The 24825-nt window shown below is 44.5% G+C and overlaps 2 protein-coding genes across 2 annotated transcripts in view; one reads left to right on the top strand and one right to left on the bottom strand.

Moving 5' to 3' along the window:
- Nucleotides 1–16019, bottom strand: part of ppm1e (protein phosphatase, Mg2+/Mn2+ dependent, 1E) — a 31982-nt gene extending 15963 nt beyond the window's left edge. The window contains exon 1 of the mRNA XM_056594750.1: nucleotides 15741–16019. Coding sequence (XP_056450725.1) covers nucleotides 15741–15922 — 182 coding nt within the window. The 5' untranslated portion in view covers nucleotides 15923–16019. The remainder of the gene's footprint in view (nucleotides 1–15740) is intronic.
- A 4451-nt stretch (nucleotides 16020–20470) lies between these two features.
- On the top strand, nucleotides 20471–24690 carry smg8 (SMG8 nonsense mediated mRNA decay factor). Its single transcript, XM_056595017.1, has 4 exons — nucleotides 20471–22070; nucleotides 22183–22328; nucleotides 22619–23542; nucleotides 23783–24690. The coding sequence occupies exons 1-4, from the start codon at nucleotides 20564–20566 to the stop codon at nucleotides 24008–24010; spliced, it is 2805 nt and encodes a 934-aa protein (XP_056450992.1). The 5' UTR covers nucleotides 20471–20563; the 3' UTR covers nucleotides 24011–24690.
- Nucleotides 24691–24825: the final 135 nt, after the last annotated feature.

The following is a 24825-nucleotide window of genomic DNA, read 5'->3' as shown; positions in this document are numbered from 1 at the left end:
CACCACAATGTGCCGGCAGCATGGTAAGGTGCTGTGTGATGGTATATGTTGTGTGATATTTCCAAGCTAATGAACACTAAGCACATGCAATCCATCCCTCACAGCTTTCCTCTCCAGGCGCCATCCTTGATCAAGAAAGATATTTGAAAATGACCCAGAAGGGATTAGCAAAACAAATGAGTGCTAACACAACTCTGACTAAATTGGTTAACCAACAACACAGTTGCCACTATTGACACCAGATCTTTGGATGAGCAGTCGTCAATACTTAGGTGAGCTTGATGATTTTGTCCGCTGCATTGCTATGTGTATGATAACCCAGGGAACTCGGTGCGTTGCTACCCCCATGCACCACGGGAACCGCGTAGGGCTGATGACATCACTGAGTGCTACCCCATGCATTCACAATGAGCTGTTCCATTTCCGGCACAGTGCACATCACTTTGTGCACAAGAGCATATCTAATCCCTCATTAAATTACAATGTCTACCATGGTTGCCCGCAAACCTTCTGCAAATAGCCACCTTTAGGATGAATGCGTAGGCTACTTGCAGTATATACATCATGTTCCTGAAGTGGATTCGGGAATTTCTCCTCATGGACTATCTTCACGGTACAAAGCACCGAATTGGAAAGAGTTGTGTGTGGTTCCCTTCCCACTAGTGTGTTTCAGCTGCACAGCCTGCAGGCTGCGTTACATAATCCACCAGCTGGGTGAGGAGTGGTTTGGGGCTGGGGGCCTACAGGAAAGACCCTTAGAGATAGCTCTCCTGCCTGGTCCACAAGTTCACCTGGCTCCCCCCCCCCCCCCCCCCCCCCCCATGAGCACCACCGCTTCAAATGCACCTTGCTTTACCTTAAGGCTCATCTCTCTTTCCAGTCTTTAAAATTACAAAGGATGATAATTATAGTGAATATAGTGTCTGTGGATCAGGTGAGATAAGTTGTCTATGTGTAGAGATGTAGCGCTGGTCTGAGGATCAGGTGAGATAAGGTGTCTGTGTGTACAGGTGTAGAGCTGGTCTGAGGATCAGGTGAGATAAGGTGTCTGTGTGTACAGGTGTAGAGCTGGTCTGAGGATCAGGTGAGATAAGGTGTCTGTGTGTACAGGTGTAGAGCTGGTCTGAGGATCAGGTGAGATAAGGTGTCTGTGTGTACAGGTGTAGAGCTGGTCTGAGGATCAGGTGAGATAAGGTGTCTGTGTGTACAGGTGTAGAGCTGGTCTGAGGATCAGGTGAGATAAGGTGTCTGTGTGTACAGGTGTAGAGCTGGTCTGAGGATCAGGTGAGATAAGGTGTCTGTGTGTACAGGTGTAGAGCTGGTCTGAGGATCAGGTGAGATAAGGTGTCTGTGTGTACAGATGCAGAGCTGCTCTGTGGAGCAGGTGAGATAAGGTGTCTGTGTGTGTAGATGTAGAGCTGGTCTGTGGATCAGCTGAGAGAGGGTGGCACACTCCTCAGTCCAATCGAATTAGAAGAAAAATCGATTTTGGAAAGTCATCATTGTTTGACCTCTGGTCTATAATATACATTATTTTCAGGTAATATATGAATACATTTAATACGCATGCTTGTACATATTTCCTGGAGAACAAACATAACCAAAGAGGTGTATGTTTTGGTGAGTGTATGTCCAGTCGTATGAAGATACAATATGGAAACCAGGTTGAGAGAACATTTCCTGTTGTTGCTAAGAGAACCAAAGGCCAAACAGACAGTAGTCTGTTACAACTCATTAGCATCTTCTTTAAGTGTATCACAGAAGGGCGATACGAAAATGGCCGCCTATGAAAAAACATCAGATGGACGCCCTTCTCTGAATGGCCCACTAGCTTGCCTCATCATTCCCTTCCAGGGCTGCTTGCCCAAAACGTGCAAAAATGTCCATTTGATGAACTGAATTCAGCAACAAATAAGAATTATGAGTGTGAACATACATATAGTATAGTGTTGTTGGAATCAAGTGTATTAAAGAGTAAAGTTTTCTATAACAGAAGCACTGCTCTTAATGTGCCAAGGACTAATTGTGTAAGTAATAACATGATGCCTTTATTAAATATGTAAGCGGTACGCTACTTAATAATACAATAACGTAGACTTTCTATGGTTTGTTGGGCCGTGTCACGGAACAGTCAGCAGAGAAGGATGGAGATTCAATCTTCCTCTGCCTTGTGATGACTGTGTGGTAGATGTTGTTGGTAATGCATCAGGCGAGTGGAGAGACGTGTGAAAGAGCTACAGAGAGGATCCTGTCTCTTTCAACACATCTCCCTAGTCTCTTACAACACACTGGGGGTTCTCAAATCACTTTACAAATGGAAAGAATGGATCCTGCTCCAGATTGTCTGGAACGTGGGATTTTATTCTTGAAATTGACTCTTTAATATAATAAATAATAATAAGTATTAAAATAAATAATATAGATGATCAGAACATCATGTATTATAATTATTGGTCAGTTAATTTAGTATTGTGGCTCGTTTTATTGTTTGGTATTTTGATTATATTCAAATGAACTACAGCGAGGGATAAATTATTAATAAAATGTCTGGATGAGGGATGGATGATAAGGTATTTATGGATGGATGATAACGTATGGATGGATGATAATGTATTTATGGACTGATGATGGATGGAGGATAGATGATGTATGATGGATGGATGATAAGGTATTTATGGATGGATGGATGGATGGATGGATGGATGGATGGATGGATGGATAATGGGTTGATGATGATGGATGATGGATGGATGATAAGGTATTTATGGATGGATGGATGGATGATGTATGATGGATGGATGGATGGATGGATGGATGGATGGATGATGTATGATGGATGGATGGATGGATGGATGGATGATGTATGATGGATGGATGATAAGGTATTTATGGATGGATGGATGGATGGATGATAAGGTATTTATGGATGGATGGATGGATGGATGGATGGATGGATGGATGATAAGGTATTTATGGATGGATGGATGGATGGATGGATGGATGGTGGATAATGGGTTGATGATGATGGATGATGATGGTTTAATAATGGATGATGGATGAGTGGTGGATGATGGATTAATGCATGTATTTCTATATGAGTATTTCTATATGGAAAGAAATATTGTACAACATTTTAGTTTGATGTCATTGCCAATATGGGAATGTCTGCGAAAGTATTTCTTATTAATATTTTGGAAAACGTAAAAATATTGGGACACATCTGACGCGGAAACCTCTTCCAGTGCTGAATCAATGTGCTACAACATTAACAACAATCTTCAAACACAACCATCCACCCGTCTCCTTGACAACATAAAAACCATCGATACAAAGCGCTGGGGAAGAATATTTAAATTTCTGCTGATTTAAGTCGATAACTAGCCAATAACGTTTTAGATGAAAGTAGCTTGTATCTTAGCGCTTATCTTGTCGTAAGCCACCTCTTATCACGTGATTGGCCGGTTTGGAAAGTGAGACATTCCTATGTCACTGACTAGTGTCTGTCTTGTATTTACCAAAGCATGTGGTTCTTGTCTCCTCCATTCAGCCTGAGCAGCAGCACACGTAAGGCATAGGACAGACGCAACACAGGGTGGACAAGCAGAGAATTAGGCTTTCGTCTGTTAGCAGAACTGATTTGCATTCAGTTCTTGTGCCACCGACATATGACTCAACATTTGACTAGGGGCAGATTACAGAGGGGGGAAGGGAGGGAGGGGAATGAAGAGAGAGAGAGAGAGAGAGAGAGAGAGAGAGAGAGAGAGAGAGAGAGAGAGAGAGAGAGAGAGAGAGAGAGAGAGAGAGAGAGAGAGAGAGAGAGAGAGAGAGAGAGAGAGGTAAGTTTAGATAGAGAATGAGGGAGATGGAGGTGTAGAGGAAGTGGGGGAGGGTGAGAGAGATGGAGTGAGAGAGAGGGGAGAGAGTGAGAGCAAGGGAGGGAGGGGGGTTAGGAGAGATAGATTGAGGGTGATAGAGATGTAGATGAAGTGGGGGAGAGGGGAGTGAGAGTGAGAGTGAGAGAGAGTGAGAGTGAGAGTGAGAGTGAGAGTGAGAGTGAGAGAGAGAGAGTGAGAGGGAGAGAGAGAGAGAGAGAGGGAGAGAGGAGAGAGAGAGAGAGAGAGAGAGAGAGAGAGAGAGAGAGAGAGAGAGAGAGAGAGAGAGAGAGAGAGAGAGAGAGAGGGAGAGAGAGAGAGAGACAGACAGACAGACAGACAGACAGACAGACAGACAGACAGACAGACAGACAGGCAGACAGACAGACAGACAGACAGACAGACAGACAGACAGACAGACAGACAGACAGACAGACAGACAGACAGACAGACGGACAGACAGGGTGAGAGAGAGCAGAGTGTGGTCGGGATGGTGGAAAAAGGGGACAGCAGAAAGCTGTTACTGTTTTGAAGGTCATTCCCTTTCTAAAATGGGGTCTCTGTTGTTAATGTTAATGAAACCTGAACCAAAAGCAATGGAAGGCTGTTGATGATCTATTCTGATAACCGCTATTCTAGCACAAGGAGCTGGAAGTCAAGGAGACGGGCCATCTATGTGATCAATGTTTACAAGTCGGAGTAAATGTCTAAACCTAATGCCTCACACCTCCATATTGATAGTTTAACCTGTAATAACATCTAAATATGTGACCTGGAGGAGGTTGCCTTAAGTACTCACTACACAAATGATATCCCAGTTATGCCATTAGGATCCCATTATTCAAGACCATAGTCTTTAAGTCAAGGCTTGTAGGACACTGTTAAAATATAAATATATGGCCGACTCTCATTGCAACCATATCCCGACCTCATGCCAGCTCCCTATATTTGCAAAAGATGCAAATTAGCAAAGATAGACTAATGTTCTCCCTTTCTGTTCCCTCCCCCACATCGTTTCATGCCGTCCCTGCTCTTAACTAACATAGCAAACAGCAAGATGTTAACCAGTGTGTGCATCCACATTGCAATATTACAACGCATCGCTTGATAGGATGTACAGCACGTAATGTCCAGAAGCTGAGGTCAATGAAGGGGTATTAGAATATAATTAATCAGCAGTTTCACTCCAGTCTGCAGTCTGACCCGTGGGAGTGTATTTTAAGGCTAAAACACTTGAAGTTCTGTGGATGGTGTCCTCTTTGGTAATCAGAGAGTCTTGCTGCAGGGATTACCTCATCGTTAATCCCGGCGAGACTCTGTGATTAAGGGATTACTTTGGCAAGTAATTTCCCAGCATGGGAAAGCCCAAATGCGGAAATAAAAAGCCAGAAGGCAAGAAAAAAGTTTGATGGCTAAAACGGAAACCTAAGGGAATACAAATGAGTGACTTCAACAAGTGTGCTCTAGGGTCGAAGAGTTAATAAGTAAGTAAGTAAGCAAGTAATAAGTAAGTAATAAAGGAGGACAAAGGTTCTCTTTATTTGTTATTTTATTTTATTTGACCTTTACTTTAACAGGTTAGTCCTAAGAGATCTCTTTTTCAAAAGAGAACTGGCCAATAAGGGCAGCAGAACTTTGTTGTACCAAGTTACAACAATGCTACAGATTCCAATAGTTTGTGCACCCAGCTATTGTATTGATTGAGTAGTAATAAAACAAAAACGGGTTTGATTCTAAGTGTTACTACACTGCTTATGTCTATCAATCGGATATCAATCGAGAATCAATCAAATATCACTCCAATATCAATCGGATATCAATCGAGAATCAATCAGATATCACTCCGACATCAATCAGATATTAGAGCTGTCAAGCGATTAAAATATTTAATCGTGATTAATCGCATTAATGTCATAGTTAACGCACGATTAATCGCAAATTATTTTTCTATGCTAAATATCCCTTGATTTTTTTGTCCCATAATTCTTCTCATTTTAATTCTCTTATCAACATGGTGAAGTGCATCGGCTTGCCTTGTGCAAATGATTTTTTATTGATAACAACATTGGCATATACTGTTCAAAACAGGACGATACAAAAAAAGAGCCTATAGTGCAATTAAACGACTGCTTTGAACAAATGTCATCTGAACATAGCAGTCAGGCTACCGCTTCTTTGTTTTGAGCCAAAGAAAACAAATTTTTTTTTTTCTTTTTTTTTGTAAATAAAATAATTGCGTTAATCGCGCGATAAATTTTTTAACGCCGTTAAAATTGGTTCGCGTTAACGCCGTTAATAACGCGTTTAACTGACAGCTCTATGACGGATATCAATCAAAAATCAATCACATATCAATCAGATATAAATCGGTTATCAATCTAATAATGCTGTATCGCACATATGGCAGAAACCGCCCCCACACACACAAACCTAATGGGACCCTTGAAAGCTGAAGTGTGTTCCTGGTGGTCGCTGGCCTACAGAACACAAAGTTAGGACTGGACTCTCTAAGGAGACAAAGAGAGGCTGATGGGAAGGCAGACTGCTGGGACTTCTGAAAGTGTCCCAGAACACTGTGCTAATGCAACATCCTGTCAGTCCCACGAGGTGGCCCGAGGCCCCCGGGGACAGGAAGTCCCATGGCTTCCTGCTGCTCTGATTCTAGAATAACCCCACACTGAAGCGCTTTCCTCTTCCAGAACACTTTGTTTGTTATATTGTCAGATGTGTCATAGCTCAATGGAAGATGGTTATTCAGCTGAAAACCATATGAGTTATTCTTGAAACATTGAATGCAAAGTGTCTCTAGAACAGATGCCATGTGTCAGAACTGTGATTTACTCTAATGAATATTCATCTGAGTTTTATTTTGCCACTATGCCTGCTCTCCTTTGAAATGGAGACGACGGCCATTTTGTGTGGGATGGAAGTGTTTGGAGTTTGTTATTACAGCTTCAAATGAGACCTGTGTCCATTCTTTTAAGGTTCTGAAACTAGTTTAGCACAAAAGGAGGTCACTTCATTCTGAGACGGTACATGAGGGATTTAATCTACGACGGAACGACACAATACAGGAAATTGGTCATCTCCATGTACGATATAATTACAAGCCCTGAACAATGGGTTTACATAAATGCTAACATTATATAATATCATACAGAGTACAGTAAGACAGCGAGCTGTTTCCAGAGAGAAGGCCAGTAGCCTACAAACATATTAATTAGCATGAAGCTGGCCATAGCTGGGTTACGGCCGTGATTCACGTGCTGTCTTTCAGAGGGGCAACATTAAACCCCTTCCGTCTCATAACACTAATTATGAGTCTGCTGTTTTTTGGACCAGCAACTATTTCGTTGACATTCCTGAACCGGTTTCAATGAGTCGTTTATCAATTCAATATATTATATAAATTCAATTCAATATCAATTCAATATAAGTAATTACATGGTATCAACATTACGATGTTGATACCATCTCCTCCGTTAACTCTTAAAGTTCAAAGGCCAGTCTCGGCCTCTCCAATATGGCGGCCATGTTGAAATCCTGCAGCAACAGGCCCTATCAGTCAATGTGGCCTCTATGTAGATACATCTGGTCTAAACGCCTGAAGGCATCCCCCTTTGACTATGGACCTGTGTGCCCTAGTAGTAAGCAGCACAGAAATGAGGCATGTTGTGAGTGACCCCTGTGTTTGTCCTCTGCAGACAGCTCTGCAGTCTCTTGGACCTCTTTCACACCTTAAAGACGGCCCTTTGGGGGACCCACCAGGCCCAGCTGCCAGCAGTGTTCTGCTCTTAAGGTTGGCGGTAGGAATGTAAGGCACATTCCCTTGTTTATGGTTCACTTAAATCACGATCAATATCCTTATCCTTTAAATCTATTATTTTGGAATATGCACGTATATGTCAAATAGTATCATTAGAACATCATTATGTATGAATGGCAGTACAATTCAAACGCTTCCTTATTAGTCAAACACACTTCCAAAGACAATCATATTATTGTATCGTATAATATATATGTGTGTATATATATATATATATATATATATATATATATATGAAGATGGTATAGTTAATAAACATGGACATGTCCAACATAGTCAAACACACTTCCAATTCCACACACTTCATATTTTTGTATCGTATAATATATATATATATATATATATATGTATATATGTGTATATATGTATATATATATATATATATATAATATATATATTTATTTATTTATTTATGAAGGTGGAATAATTAATAAACATCATGGACATGTGAAAAACATGTGTGGATCCATATGTAAAGATCGAAAGGAATAGCGGTCCAGAAAGTAAAAGTCCATGCCGGTAATTTCAGTCAGCTCTTTAGGTGTGCCATTTAGCACCAGCCAAGCGCACAGCTAATGAATGTAATCAGCTGGCTGCATGCATGGGGGGAGCCATGCCATGGCAGGGGTGTCTAAACCTAGAATGAGTGTGTGTGTCTGTGTGTGTGTGTGTGTGTGTCTGTGTGTGTGTGTGTGTGTGTGTGTGTGTGTGCGTGCGTGCGTGCTGTGCGTGCGTGCGTGCGTGCGTGCGTGCGTGCGTGCGTGCGTGCGTGCGTGCGTGCGTGCGTGCGTGCGTGCGTGCGTGCGTGCGTGTGTGTGTCAGCTCATTGATTTCCTCTACAGTGGAGGGTGTTAGAGCAGTTTGACCACATAATCTGCAGCTCAAATCCCCTATAAATCAGATCAATTATGCCAACCTTCTCTATGGCTTCCTTCCTTCCTCCCAGCCCGGGGGACGTCCTCATTAGGACAAAACATGGGAGTCCTTCAGGAGTTGGGTGAAACTATTGAGCAAAAGCTATCTTTCAGCTCAATTATTATTTTAACGGTAATTAACCAAGCCACCAAGGTCTTTTTTTACGGAGCCATTTCCTCTAAATGACACTGCTTCCATTGACTTATGATTTAAACTTTGTTATTAAGCGCATGTAAGCAGTGTTCATCTCAGAAAACATTCAAGTTTGAAATTCCTTGCTAGTGCCAAACTTTACAAATCTGTACACAATTTATATCGAGACAACCAAAGCCCTGTAAACAAAGACAATCATATGTAGAATAAGAATGATTGTCAAATGGCATGTCTCCTCGATTTCACAGATGACCTGACATGGTCCAGCCATACCACCCGCCTCGTCAAGAAGGCACAGCAACGGCCACACTTTGGTTGGATGCGGAGAGCAGACCTCCCCCCTCCTGCCCTTACCTCCTTCTACAGGGGTGCTATCGAGAGCGTCCTCAGCAGCAGCCTCCCAGTCTGGTACGGCAGCGGCCCTGCTGCGGACCAAAAGGCGCTACCGGGGGTGGTGAGGTGAGCAGAGAAGTTCACCAGATCAGCCCAACCGTCCATCCAGGACCTGCACCCGTCCCGCTGCCGCAAGAGAGCCACCGCCATCATCAAAGACCCGTCCCACCCAGCACACAAACTGTTCACCCTCCTACCTTCTGGCAAGCGCTACCGCAGCATGCACTTTTTCACTTTACAATATTGCACCTTATTTGAACCACAATAACTACCTCATAACATGTGAATATTATATTCGGTATAATGTATGCACTGTCCGTCTATATATGTTGTGTGTATTTGTTGTTGTCTTATTTCACTATAATTATGTTATGTTGCATGTTTGTTGAGGTATTTTTGCAGTATTAGCTTATTATGTTGTATGTTGTTTGGTCAATATTTATAGCACATTTGAAGGATGCAGAAACTTAATTTCGGTCCTCTATGTAACTCGGTCTGACAATAAAGTTTTGACTTTGACTTTGACTTTGACTAGGCTTCCTATGACTTTTTTAATCAACCCTCGCTTTTACCACTTGTGGTTTCAGAATGTTGGCTCAAAGAAATGTGCAAAATAAATATGATATATAATATTCCAGTCATTCTTATGATTCTAGGTCAGGGGTCACCAACACAGTGCCCGCGGGCACCAGGGCGCCAGCAAGGACCATATGACTGGCCCGCAGGCCGGTTCTGAACATAGCACTACTCATTCTTGAACAACTCTTTCCCACCTTTTTTAAGTCATTGTTGATAATTATTGTGAGAAATCATTAACATGACTTAATTAATTAACATGGCTTCACATAGATGAGTATCATTATCATTGATAGTAATATATAACTAAAGGCAAACTGAGCAAATTGGTTATTTCAGAAGAGTGTATAGAACTGGGTGCCCTTCGTATGACTCAGTGCCCATGAAGTAGCTCTCAGGTTCAAAAAGGTTGGTGACCCCTGTTCTAGGTGTATCCTGTAAGGAACATAACCCAATGGCTAGAGCGTCTCTTTCTTCAGCCTGCAGGCCCTCTCCATGGTGCTGATAGCAGCTTAGACTGAGCACCAGTGGGCGTGTGACCTCGTCTAGTCCCTCAAGACAGAAGAGCGTTTATTATAAACACTCCAGCCTACACGTCTGCAGTAGAGGTAGAGGAACCAGATCCTGAATCCAGACAAGCTCAAAGGGTATTTCGACCAATCACGAGTCGGCGTTCCTGAAAATTATATCATAGCCGATGCAGGTAGACATCCTGTCCGGACACCGAAACAAAGATCATGATAGATTTAATGATGACGATGTGTTTGTGCAGTGACAGACTGAATCGTAATAGTATACTTTAAGGTAAGTGAAACTAGATGCGGCATGATGGATTACCTTTGTGCGTGTGCGTGTGCTTGTTTTGACCCTGTGTGCCGACCCTAAATAATGGACTTTGCAGTCAGGTGTAGTTGGGTTTAATTGTGGATGATCCATTCATATCTTGTATATATTAACATCTGATAGCTTCTCTCATTCCCTCTCATTATATATATACTGTATGGTCTTATTAACGAGGCAGTTTCAGAGGGCTGTGTGGTGGTCACTCCCCCACTAAAAATAGTGTTTGTGTTCCTACAGTCCATAAGGCTCCGTCTCCATGACAACGAGGAGAGGCATCCCCCCTCGCCCGCATGGAGGCTTCAACACTCTCATTGAGCGTCAGCATCGTTTAAAACAACGCAAGCACACTCTCTACAGAGAGATTAAGACGCACACACCCATCCACCCAGCCACTGTCTTTTTACTATTATGCATAATTAATAAATGGACACACACACACACAATCCACTAAACATATATAAACACGTAATGATATTCCAGAGGATGCTACTCCACCGCTCCCCGGCCTACTATGAGCTCCCCAACCCAGAGACAATCTGATGACATGTTGGCCCAATCACCGAGATCACAGGATTCAATGCAAAGTCACGGTATGGATGGAAAAACTCCCATTTTAATGTTCAACAAACAGAAATGGCTTCATGCATATACTGTATAGTGAATATATTAAACCAAAGTCATATTCATAGAAGACCAGGATCCAGCTTGTGATTAGAACCAAGATGGAACAAAGATGTCTGCACGGTGAATGAGTCCCACAAGCAGGTTTGTTATCATTTCATCTCAATAATGACCTACATGTGAATAACTTCACATTGCTGGCATATATGGCAGATGTTTGGTATGGTATTAGACAATACAATTTTGATTTGACATCCACATTATGTAATGATGTTATTTTCTATATTTTTTTATTGTCTGGCTGTTATTTAATGAGCTCATGGTAACATATCATTAAAAACTGTAAAGAGCGTATTCAATATTTGTTGGGGTAAATCTGCTGTTGATTGTTTTCAAACCATGTATGCATAACACAAACTAGCGTTGATGTCAACATGGTGACACTAGACTTATATTTGACTCATTGCTCTTCCATTTCCAGTGGTCGTTCCCAGCACCATTTATGCACCTTATTTTAGATTCCAGAATGAGGCCAGCACAGTGGAGTTCTGCACGTCCATAATGGTATAGACCTCAATGTGAGAAAGAATGTCTCTGTGTAGCCTTTTGAATCCATATGTAAGGGAACTGTATAGCTATACAGTGCTTTTTCTTTCTGTTGTATCCGTCTAGTGGCTGGTTTCTTTGTCCAGTTCTCAGGACATTATGCTCTACTTGGACACTGCAGGGTTCCAGTGAAGGTTCGGTACAAAAATAGATTCAATGTGCTTTGAATCAAGCACTTTGTGCAATAAGCAAGACGTAGGAATATTGGGATGGGTGCAATACAAATATTGAATATTTTGCTTGACACTTTGCATAGAAGATAATTAAGAAACATGGTGGGTGGAGAAATCAACTTGGACGAGAGAAATTTCCTGATTCATGTCATCGCGGCTATCATCATGATGGAGGTCCTTTACTACGTCACCGCCTATCATCATGAAGGAGGTTCTTTACTACGTCACCGCCTATCATCATGAAGGAGGTCCTTTACTACGTCACCACGGCTATCATCATGAAGGAGGTCCTTTACTACGTCACCGCCTATCATCATGAAGGAGGTCCTTTACAACGTCACCGCCTATCATCATGAAGGAGGTCCTTTACTACGTCACCGCCTATCATCATGAAGGAGGTCCTTTACTACGTCACCGCCTATCATCATGAAGGAGGAGGTCCTTTACTACGTCACCGCTGTTCATCATGAAGGAGGTCCTTCACTACGTCACCGCCGATCATCATGAAGGAGGTCCTTTACTACGTCACCGCTGTTCATCATGAAGGAGGAGGTCCTTTACTACGTCACCACCTATCATCATGAAGGAGGAGGTCCTTTATTACGTCACCACCTATCATCATGAAGGAGGAGGTCCTTTACTATGTCACCGCCTATCATCATGAGGGAGGTCCTTTACCACGTCAGCACCTATGGATAAGGAGGAGCACCAAGTCATGACTACTAAAGAGTTTATATTGAGGGATTGTTTACATTGAGGGATTTTCCACAATTGAAAAAGTGAAAAGACCAAGCAGCTCCAGGGGGCGTCAGTTGGTGACGGACACGGAGCTCCGCAGCCGGCAGAACTATAGAACAAATTCCTGGCCACCCCGCCCGAGGGAGGCATACAAACCACGGAGCAATCAAACTGTCATATCCCAGAAAGAGACATTTGCAAAGCAGGTTTATCACAAATTAATATATTTTTTCGTCATCCGCCCGGATTCGGCAAGAGCAAAAAGAGTGACTGCGTCATTTTGATTGGCTGGAGAGTGTCGTTCAACACAAAGGCCACTCCCATATGTGGAAATCAATGGCTGACAAGCCAAGGCTTGACTGAAATTCATTGCGAAACTCAAACTTGAGTGTCTGGATGTTGTCCCGAGGATAGCAGGTTGTAGCCTGTGTAAATAAAATAAATACTGCTAAGGATAAGATCCAACCCAGGAGCGTCCAGCTCTTCATGGTTGAACTAGGACGGAGGGATTCAAACTGTGTTCAGGGTTTCTCAACGTCACATAGAACTGTTGTGGTTGTCTGTCTCTGTTTGAGGTCATTTACATTTGGTTGAGGTTCATCTCTTCCCTGATTGGCCCAGGAATTAATTTTGTCTCTCAATGACAGTTGTGTGAAATGCAAAACTTTCAATGATAGACAGATTGACTGTTGGAGGCTGCAGACGGTGTGGGGACATTTATCTAGATTTAGTTTCAAAACCTTGCGCTCTTCTTATATTTTTCGTCTCTCTCTCTCTCTCTTTGCAACTCTGTAATCTTACCAACAGCAGCTTTCGTTTGACATAGGATGTTCCGTATAAGCCTCTTTCCTGATTTGGCGCTAACTACAATTTAAGATACATATATATATACACGTACGCTATACAGCTATAGTGTCCCTTTTGACAATTTATAAAACATGCGTTAATGCAATGCAATGAATTAAATTGCAAGTTAGACACATCAGACCTCTCTGGAGATTCAGGTTCTCTCCTGATCTTCCTCTTGGAAAATGCATGGCGGAGAGCAGAGGATCCAATCCCCCCCCGTCTCCTCCTGTCTACATGAGGAGATATCTGCCTCTCTCTGTCACCACCAGCTGTAGTCCACATCCAACCTAGCCATCCCTCATCGCAGCCAGCCTGCCATTCCAGTCCAGAACACGCCACCCATCCATTTGAGTAACAGCAAATGACTCTCATCCTTCCCCAACCACCTCTCCACGTCTGCACCTCCACACACTGTACCGTTAAATTCCTCTTCAACCTAGTCGCTTAATTCTCTTGGAGGAATAAAAATGTTATGCAGTTCTATAAATATATTTTATTGTGTGTGTACGTGTGTGTGTGGGGGGGGGTGGCTGTGGGAGAGTGTTTTTACATGTATCTTTGCTAACAGACTAGATGGTGAGGTGTTTAACATAGATATATGTCGAGGTGTTGGTTCTCCAATATGAACCATGTGAAATCCCTAATGATTGAGACACGATGTTCCTTTACTCGAGGCTACAGCTCGCGCTCGTCGTGTCGACGGAACAGGGTATCCTTATGGGGGCAGAACGCTTACGTCACACTATAAATTGAATTCTCACGATTCTTCGTTTCCCTGCACCGGGGGTGTCACGCCTACGTACTCCACTCCGTGAGTTGCACACTCCCCTAACCCCACCGCGCTGTACGGAGCGAACGGAGCGACTTTATACCGCTGCCATCGCGGCTAATACAGCCCTTCAGTCGGCCTCCAGCAGGAGTGTGATGCGGTCCGGGTCCATCATGATTCACGGAGAGTGGGTTAGTCTCTCCCCCACTCCCCGTGGGGACTTCCCGTAGGACTGGTGTAGCCTAGATGTGCACTGTGGCCTTGTAATTCAATTCATTCCACTTTACGTTTAAGGTATGTTTAATTGCCTATAGACCCTAAAACATACAGGCGTCCGATCGTTTCGGACGCCTGTATGTATCCCCCCCTTCAGTCGTCCGTTGTGACTGTTATCCGTGCAGATCGAGTTATAAATGATGCATGCTGCGGCTCATAGTCGTTAATAATTCGTCTCCGAGTGCGCCGCAGATGGCTCTCCTTTTTCCGCCTCGGCGAACCGCACGACTTTCGGTTAAAGCTATTAGTGTGGGAATTCGTGCCAATATCCACATCACCTCCGATTAAATGACTGGGCTGATCCCAGCGTATGTACCTGTAGGGGTAGAGCCCCTTGGTACAGTCTGGTGTAAGGAACAACACGGTCTATTTTAAGACCGTGCAGAGAGCGATAACCCGGGGATGACAGACCCCAGTGACGGCTCCCTACCCCGGCGTCAATGAGAGCAGTGACGTCCTCACGGAGAGACCGGGAGTTTCTCTAATGGGAGTTTGTTTAATGGGCCACTCGACCTGAGCAAGGACGAGCATCGTTATGGAAGATGGTTCGATACAACATGGTTCTAACTCAAACGAGAGGGTATACCCTCCAGTGTCTTTATGTTTCCTCTTCCTCTTTTTCCCCCTTTTTTTATTCACAACACGGCATTGGTTTTTACAATCTGTGTTGGGACCTATACATCAGGAGATTTCCTGTGTGTCATGATGCATGATGAGGACACTTATAAGGCTGTATTGTAGCTGACAGTATCTTCAGATCCCTAATGGGGTCCGATTATATTATTCTACTCTGGGTCTATAAACACTAGAAGAGAGTCTTGGTCGTTAAGCCGAGGTCTAATTAAAAGATGAATTATCCATGGTAACTTTAATTGAAGATCCAACAAAATTAAAACATTCTCTCTCTCTCTCTCTCTCTCTCTCTCTCTCTCTCTCTCTCTCTCTCTCTCTCTCTCTCTCTCTCTCTCTCTCTCTCTCTCTCTCTCTCTCTCTCTCTCTCTCTCTCTCTCTCTCTCTCTCTCTCTCTCACACCTGATAACGAAAAGTAGCCATGTTTTTTAAAATGAACACCATTCAATTCACGAAAGCCGTCGCCTCCATGTGTAAGAGAAAAAAAGGAGCCACTCAACTATTTGTAGAGGTGTTGGAGACACAGGTCGAGGCACTCCCCCTCCACCTCCTCATCGGAGACTAGGTCCGTCACGGGGCGCATCGGCGGCGGGTCGCTTTCCCGGAGAGGTGGCCTCATCTCCCGGAGGAAGAGCTCCAGGAACCTCCGGAAGGTTTTTTCTTCTGCTGCAGACCCGGCCATCTCTTCTCATTCCCGGACACACAGGAGAACAAGCCCGCCAAACACAGGACTACTGGAGTACTTCAGGTCGCGAGCTGCTGGACGCTTTTCCCGCTCGGCCCCGGGTGTGTGTGTGAGCGCGCGCGCAAACATAGAACGCTCGGTCACTCATAGAAGGGTGGGTGGGCGGTTCGACGGTGACGGAGGCTAGAGAAAAAATAGCCTCCTTTAGGTGCTACACTCGTGAACGCGCACGTACATAGGCGAGCGATAGACGATTGGCTGACGTCTCGAGCGCTGGGTGACTGAACGCAGTGGGTTGGAACACACCCGGGGCGCGTCTGATTGTATAAATGTACGGAGGAGGAGATCATTTGTATGTAAAGCAACATACACATATGCGTTCCCCTCTAAGATAATCGATCTTAAGACATCTCAAAATGAATCTCAAGTGAATAGCATGAGCTGGTGGCTATTTCTGCCTACTAAATTAAGCGTCTTAGAGTAGGGGAGACCAGGGACAGTTGTAACACTTTTTGCATTTTTTACCAATAAATCAAAAACCATTTACACTGGAATAACCAATTTGTTATATTATAAACTTCAATATGTCATCTACTGAAACATGGTATTTAAGTGGTTTTATGAAAATATGTACAGGTTGCAAAATTGATTTTAATACAGTCTCACCCACTGTTACAACCATCCCAGTGTAAGGGATGGTTGTAACACATGTCAGGGACGGTTGTAACATGTCCAAAATATATGTAATTAGTCAATCATATACTGTTATATTTATTGTAGGCCTATAGTTATATGTATTGTAGGTATAGATATTGTTATTTATACTGTAAACATTTAAGTTAGTTCAATTAGTTCTAGCCTACCTCCTTTGGGCTCAACCCATAAAATAAATCAGCTGCCTGCTTCAAATAATCTGATATGAGGAGCTCCTGCTCTAGAGAGAAAACCCTTTTTGGAGTCCAGTATCCAACTCTGGGATGTGTTTGGCCCTGGCTCTTCTTCTTGTAAAATCGATACAGGGTCACATGGCAAATGCCATATGATTTGGCCACTGACCTTACTGACTTTCCCTCTGTAATATCATTGGAAGCCCTCTCCAGCAAAGGAAATGGGACTCCCCTGTTTGTCTTCCTCTTTCTGATGTTTGGCATGCTTTAATGTTAACTCATTACTCAGATTCAAAAGCTGTGATGCACATGAAACATTTAAGACATAGGCTACCACGCAACAATGATCGACAAGGAACACATGGCAGGAACAAGGAAGTACAAAACACTAAACAGGAAGTAAACAATGGGAAACAGGATAATTGTATGTATGAATTAATATTATTATTATTATTTGCAATGCACAGTGTACATTTTACTTTTAACTTGCACAATATAAATGAAACTTCGTTCGTCATACTGGGACGGTTGTAACAGGGCGTTACAACTGTCCCAGTATGACCAACCATGTTTTGATCTCATGTCAACTGGCTTGACTGCTAGTTTGACACTTGATAGCCATATATATTATAGCTTACAAAACAGGGATTCTAATAATACTTGTTTGAATTCGTAGACATTTTATCTTTGGACAGCATCCAAAAAAGAACATCGGGAAGAAAAGTGTTTTTTTGACCTCAAAAACAGACTTTGCTTTATAGCGCCCCCTGTAGGTTTCAAATGCGACTCCCGTTTTCGCAAGTAAGGAGGGAAACTAAATGTGCACAAGCACAGTGAGTTTCGTCATCATAGCTGGTTTCTGATTGGAGGAATTCACAGTGTTACAACCGTCCCCTGTTACAACTGTCCCTGGTCTCCCCTACCATATTAAGCGCTACATAAATTTAATTTATTATTATTATTATTATTATTATTAAATTGTATAGGCCTATATGTCTCGGTAGCTGCTAGGCCTATAGACCCATAAGAAAAACACAAACGACTGTCTTCATGTAGTGCACTTAGTTGAAGTGACCATACATAAAAGCATATCTGAAATAATTGTATAAGCTAGAATATAGCATTTATAATTATATAATTGGGCATAAATTAGTTTGTGTGATGGAGAGAGTTTTCATTAACACACATGTAGGGATATGCCTATATTGTATCAGTCCTGAGTGAAGAAGGCTATAGGCCTACATGTATCTGGGTCATGGATCAGCCAGACATGTTTCTTCATGTTATTGAATGCACTCTTACGTAGCCAATAAAGCACTTTGCAACAGAGATAAGCGAGTTCATCATCTAATACAATGGCAAGATTAGAAAGCAAAAACTGCAAACAAATGGAGGCCTTATACATTCCAGAGGAACTATTATAAAGCACTTTTGCGTGACCAAAAATCGTCATATATCCCGATTTATCTTTCTTGCAATTGTACTGGACTGGATTCTCCATAGGAATCAGCAGAATAAATTCACACATATAACATGAGGAGAAGCGTTCACCATTTCTCTACCGATACAATGCAGGCCTATATCATCCTTAACAACAACAAAAAATAATATTCAAGTCAGAAATATTTAGAATATTTATTCTATATAGCCTTAAAATGACATTTGAGGTGTCAACCCTAGAAATGTCGTTCACCTTAAAGGGGTGATGTCATGCTTTTCGGCCCTTTCCTTTGCTTTATGCCGCTTTTATGGTGGAAAATATTGGAGGCTTCTCAGCTAAACTGTTGGAATATTGGTATAGAAAGAAACACATCAGCAGGAAGGGGCAGGCTCCGGGCCCTTTTCTTTTGTTCTCCATCAACACCTCAGTTGTCCTGGGTTGACCGGCATCCCTCTGTAGTCAATGACATCAGTCTATTTTCCAGTTCACTTAGATAATAAGTATAAGTAAGGTTAACTTAAAGTATACAAGAATATAAGATAAATATTGTTACAATGGAGCCAAAAGTTAAACACTGTATCGAGATCTCCAGGCCTCCCCTTGCCTGCATTCAGATGAACCCCCAGACGCCATAAATGGCCCCTTACAGAGACATCTGCTACCCCCTGTGGTTTCTCCTATCTCATGGCTTTATAATGTTTATTCTGTAGGCTTCAATTTTGACGTTAAATTAACTAATCCATACCCCGGATTAAATCAGACACTACCAGCTTTATGATCATGACTGTATGTGCCACAGACAAATAAAGTGGCATTGTTAACTATTACAAGTGCATATTTTACTGTTAATATTAATATTGCTTTTACAGGGCTCATCTCTTAAACACATGTGGTAAGTCCTGTTGATTTAAGATCAGGTTGATAAAAAAGGCAATGAATAGACTTTAATGAAAGGCCTCACTTCATATAACTGTAATGCATAATATGTCACTTCATGTAACTATAATGTTTAATATGTAACCCTTTTGTACATAATGCTGATGTTGTTACTCTGTGCAGTGATCAATAAAGCTTTGATCATTCAATCCTAGTCCTTCTCAGCCTCTCGAATTTATTAAAGTAATAGCCCGTTGGTTTTATCCACGACACCTTCAAAACAGCTCGGAGGTTCGGACGCTCTTACGTGTCTTTACGTAAATCTTAACTTCTTCCGAAATAAAGTGTTATAAGAGTGTTCAACGCGCCGTGAACGCGCAACCATGAACGCGCCTTTATGGTGTGTTCCAGATGCCTCGGACACCAGCATTCCTAAGTGCGTGAAACAGCTCGTGCAGTGGGTATGCTGAAATGCAGATGCCACGCCTCCCGGCTACGATCGACCAATCGCAACATAGTGGTCGTGCTGACCATTCACAGCAGACCGAGCCACCTGGAGAAATGAACGTGTGATATTAATAAACCTTATTTCTAAAATACAGCACAGGCATATTACCATAATCTCTAGTAGTACCCCCAAATGTAATTATTAGCCCTAAAAAATCATGATATGGGATCTTTAACCTATTTAACCCAACATATTATACCACCACTCCTGGTGGTATAATATGTCACCTTTAAGCAACTTTTGCTATCCGGCCAACGTTTGTCAGTGAATGACAGGGCTGGAGAAAAAACATGTTCTCAGCTCTCCTCTGCCTCATTGAAAAAGTGGAAGTGGTTTTGGAGTTTCAAAATACGTGTCTAAGTATAAGTGACTACGATTTCCTTGTCTTTGTTCCTGGTGTAGATCACTCTGGTGCTGTTATATGATAGACGCTTGATGTCTTGCACAAAAAAAAGGAATGTCGAGATTTGGATAAAAAAAATTCTTCATTTATTCATGAGTCGCTTCTAATTCTAATTCAAACAAATTCAAAGTAAAAATTATTGTTGAAATCATAACATGACACACACACACACACACACACACACACACACACACACACACACACACACACACACACACACACACACACACACACACACACACACACACACACACACACACACACACACAAAACGGCAACTAAATGAAAAAAAGGCATTGGCTCTTACATCCCCAATAAATGTAATATTACATTTTCGTTCCGTTTTCCAAAATCACTACATTTAACTCTGGGATTCAGAAGAACATCAGGCCGGACTAGTTTATATCAGGAACTATTCAGGGATAGACTGTGTTGTACACGGACATTTTTAGAGGACGGATCCGGAAGTAGTGTCGGTGTGCGCTGTGTTTCTATGTTTTGAGTTCAGGTGGTGTAGGCCAAAATGGCATTTTCTATTGGTATCGAAGCACTCGTACAGTCCGTGATATTAGAGGACACATTATATAAAGACGAAGGTCTCTGTGTACTCGGTATATTCGGTAAAAGCGCGATGCAAATGGGGGTCCTTAAAGAATCCCTGATAAACACGCTAGCAGACAAACACATCTTCTCTCTGTTCGGAGGAGTCGAGGAGAATAACTCGGAGAACGGAAGCCTCATCCAGGCTGTCTACAGCCAGGAGAACCGGGTGTTGTATCTGGTGCTCACTTCAGTCTACGACAACCGACAACTCCTCCGTGCATGCGAGACTCTCAGCATGGAGCTCGGGCACTCCGACGCCCAGGACCTCTGGAAGGGCATGGATAAACAGCACTGTCTGCATCTCCTCTACCTGTTCTCCCTCTGCCATGTCCTCATCCTGGTCCAGCCCAACTGCGCCTTCGACGTCACTTATGACCGGCTGTTCCGCGCCCTGGACGCTCTGCGGCAGAAGGTCCTCCCGCTGATCCGGGCTGCTGTCAAAGACACCCAGGTCTCCAAGGAGTGGAAGCTCAACTGTCGCCCTTGCCCCCCTCGGCTGCTGTTTGTGTTTCAGATTAACGGAGCGTTAAAAGTGCCGATGGGAACTGATTCGGCAGGAACCTCAGACAAGCCCAAAAAACATTCTCCGAGGAGGCGGCTCCAGCACGCCTTGGAGGACCAAATTTATCGCATTTTCCGCAAAAGCCGGGTCCTCACTAATCAGAGCAGCAACTGTTTGTTCAGCGTACCCGCCAACCAAGCGTTTGTGTACGTGGTCCCGGGGCCAGCTGAAGACCCGTTGGGTGCGTTGCTTGGACACCTGCGATCCAGCTGCGCCTTGCGTGAACAAGATTCAAACTCCTCACTGACGGGACCCAGACGGTACCAACAGATCCGTCGGTTGGCCAGACTGCCCCACACTAATGTCGACTACAGCGGGGTAAGTGGGCAGCTGGTGGACTGCAGTTTGAAAGATTTCCTCTGGCAGCACATAGATCTAGTATTAACTAAAAAAGGTTTTGACGACAGTGTTGGACGCAACCCACAGCCTTCGCACTTTGAGCTCCCGACCTACGCCAAGTGGGTCCAGGTGGCGTGCAAACTGCACCAGGTTCTTATACACAACACGGAGGAGGACAGCGCAGAATTTGCTCTCAAAGTGCAAAGCCAGCTGAAAGTTTTGGAAGGCTTCCTCGATGCGGATGCAAAGTTTTCTGAGAACCGCTGCCAGAAAGCCCTGCCGCTGGCCCACAGCGCCTACCAGTCGAACCTGCCGCACAACTACACAACCACGGTCCACAAGAACCAACTGGCCCAGGCACTGCGCGTCTACAGCCAACATGCCCGAGGCGTCGCCTTCCAGCACTATGCCCTGCAGCTCCACGAGGACTGCTACAAGTTCTGGAGCAACGGGCACCAGCTGTGTGAAGAGCGAAGTCTCACGGACCAACATTGTGTTCACAAGTTCCACCTGCTGCCACAGCCAGGTGAAACCCTCACAGCCGTTTGGTTGAATTCGGTTTCTTCTGCTAAAGACAAATTACGCCGCGTTTTAAGCCCCATCTTTTCATTCAACAAGGTGATCTGATGTGTTTGTAGGTGAGAAGCCCGACATGGACCACAACCCCCCGGTCCTCCACCACAACAGCCGGGGGCGCTCCACCAACGCCTGCAACTGTGGCCGGAAGCAAGCGCCCCGTGAGGACCCGTTTGATATCCAGTCCGCCAACTATGACTTCTTTCTGGTCAGTGCACATCACTCTGTGGTTAACTTTTTTTTTTTTATACATTCCTGGACCTCCATATTGTTTCCTTGATCCCAGTAATTTGAGATCTCCATCACACAACAAGGGGATACGATCCAATATTTAGTTTTAAACACAACTACATATTTGAGCTCAAGGCCTGATTTGGCACAGAAAACTAAATCAATGAGTTGGAAATAATGACAACCCACAGTGTGAGAGCTCTCTGTAGTTGAAGTGAAAGAGAATAGGAAGGGCCAATAAAGTAACAGTTACACACTGCATTTCAGATGGTGGAGGACAAGTGCTGCGCCAAGCTGGAGCGGGTGGACTTCCCCGTCTTTGAGCCCAGCACTCAGGACCCCGCGCCGGCCCCCGCCTCCGCCTGCGTGGAGGCGCCGTGCCCCGGGTCCGACGGCTCCGCGCCGCCCAGCCAGGGGGAGAAGCTGAAGGACCCGCAGCCGGCCACGGCCGCCTCCGGCAGCGCGGCCCACAGCCACACCCCCGTAGACTGCACCGGCCTGAGCCTGGCGCTCAGCCTGGGGCAGTCCACGGACAGCATGGGGCCGTACGGGGAGGCAGACGGGAGTGACGTCTCCGCCAAGAGGCCCAGCCTGGTGGACCGGCAGCCCTCCACCGTGGAGTACCTCCCGGGGATGCTCCACACGGGCTGCCCCAAGGGGCTCCTCCCCAAGTTCTCCAGCTGGTCCCTGGTCAAGCTGGGGCCGGCCAAGTCGTACAACTGCCACACGGGCCTGGAGCAGCCAGGCTTCCTGCCCGGCTCCTCCTTCCTGCTGCCGTGGGACCTGGTGATTCGCTCCCGGAGCTCCGAAGAGGACACCGGATTGGCCGAGCCGCTGGACGGAGGCGGGTCGTCGTGGCCCGCCCCCAACAAGTCGCTGGTGGGGAAGCGCGGGTGCACGGGGGGCCTGGGGAGGGGCCGGCGACGGGACGACGTGGCCAGGGCCTTTGTTGGCTTTGAGTACGAGGACAGCAGGGGTCGCCGATTTCTCAGCTCGGGGCCCGACAAGATCGTGAAGGTACTGGGGCCCGGGGGCGCCAAGGAGCCGGCCAGCCGGGTCCTCAACACAGACATGCCCCTCTACGTGCCCTCGCCGGCTCAGGGGCGGGGCCTCAAGCCTCATTACGCCCAGCTGATGCGCCTTTACATCTTGGTTCCCGACGCTCCCCTAGAGATCACTCTGAACCCACAGGTAAGATGGCTGTGCCTGCACTCGGTCCTGGGGCGGTCTGCCGCGAGCGCCTCTCTGATACGGGTCTAATATTGTAAGAACATCTGAATATAGGTCATGTTTTAATTTTCCCTTCAGAATAGTCCAGTCTCTTTGCACGACTTTATCAAGCAATACGTCCTATTGATCCCGTGTTTTTCACCAGGAAAAACAAGAAGGTGAACTATGCAAACCTTAGATTGTCCGCCTCCCCCCCCCCAGGTCCAGCCCGGCGCCCTCCCGTGTCCCGTTTTCCACCCCGAGAGGACGGAGCTGGTGCTGCCGGCGGACGGCCTGTGGGTGCTGCGCTTCCCCTACTCCTACCAGACGGAGCGGGGACCCTGCTACCCGCCCAAGGAGAACCAGCCCCTCTCCGCCTACAAGGTGCTGCGAGGGATCCTGCGGGCCGCCACCGTCAGCCCTCCTCCACCCCAGCTCCTCAACTGCTGAGGCGCGCCCCCCCCATTTTTTGCATCTCAAATCATGCTGTTAAACAGGATCATGAACTACAAAACAGTCGGAAGGCCACTCTATCCAATTGTATTATGGACAACAACAAGTTCATCACTTGTGGACGTCACCAATTTTTCACAATCAGCTGTGTGTATGAGCAAATATATATTATATCTTTGGTCCACAATCCTGTTTTTAGATGTTTCTACTTCAAGAAAGTGTTTTCTTTAGTATTGAACGTTCTATGGTAACTGCGCAATTATCGCGATAGTGACGTGCAGGGCCTCGACAACGTCAAACATGTTGGCCACCAGGTGGGGATATTGTTATTGAAATGGTCAAAGTCAGAGGAGAAGAGATTAATATCCAGATTAGGGGTTTTGGTAACAACCATCTGGCTCTGTTGCACCTAGATCCTCAGCTACAGTAATATTTCTTTGTCTTCAACAATACTGATATTCTTCTTGAAATGATATTCCCATGATTATATCGAGCTAAATTTTGTAAACAAATTAATGCTAAATAAGAAATTAACGTTAACTATTAAGAAAACATTAATTTACCGATTTGGTCTTTCAAATGATAAAACCATTCCAAAGGTTTCGATCCCTTTCTTGATTGACCGAAAATAAAGTCATTTTGCGTTAAATTCCCGGGGAACTGTGATTGGTCCATTTTTTCCAACTCTTTCTAAGATTCAGGAACACAGGGATGTTGCTATGCCGTATTCTGATTGGCTACGAATAACTGCTACTCAACAGCCTTGACGATGAACCGTAACAACATCAACTTGGTACTGTGTTGTGCAGATT

Source organism: Gadus chalcogrammus, chromosome 7 (assembly GCF_026213295.1).
Source record: "Gadus chalcogrammus isolate NIFS_2021 chromosome 7, NIFS_Gcha_1.0, whole genome shotgun sequence".
NCBI lineage: Eukaryota > Metazoa > Chordata > Actinopteri > Gadiformes > Gadidae > Gadus > Gadus chalcogrammus.
This window is presented reverse-complemented; position numbering and strand designations above follow the sequence as displayed.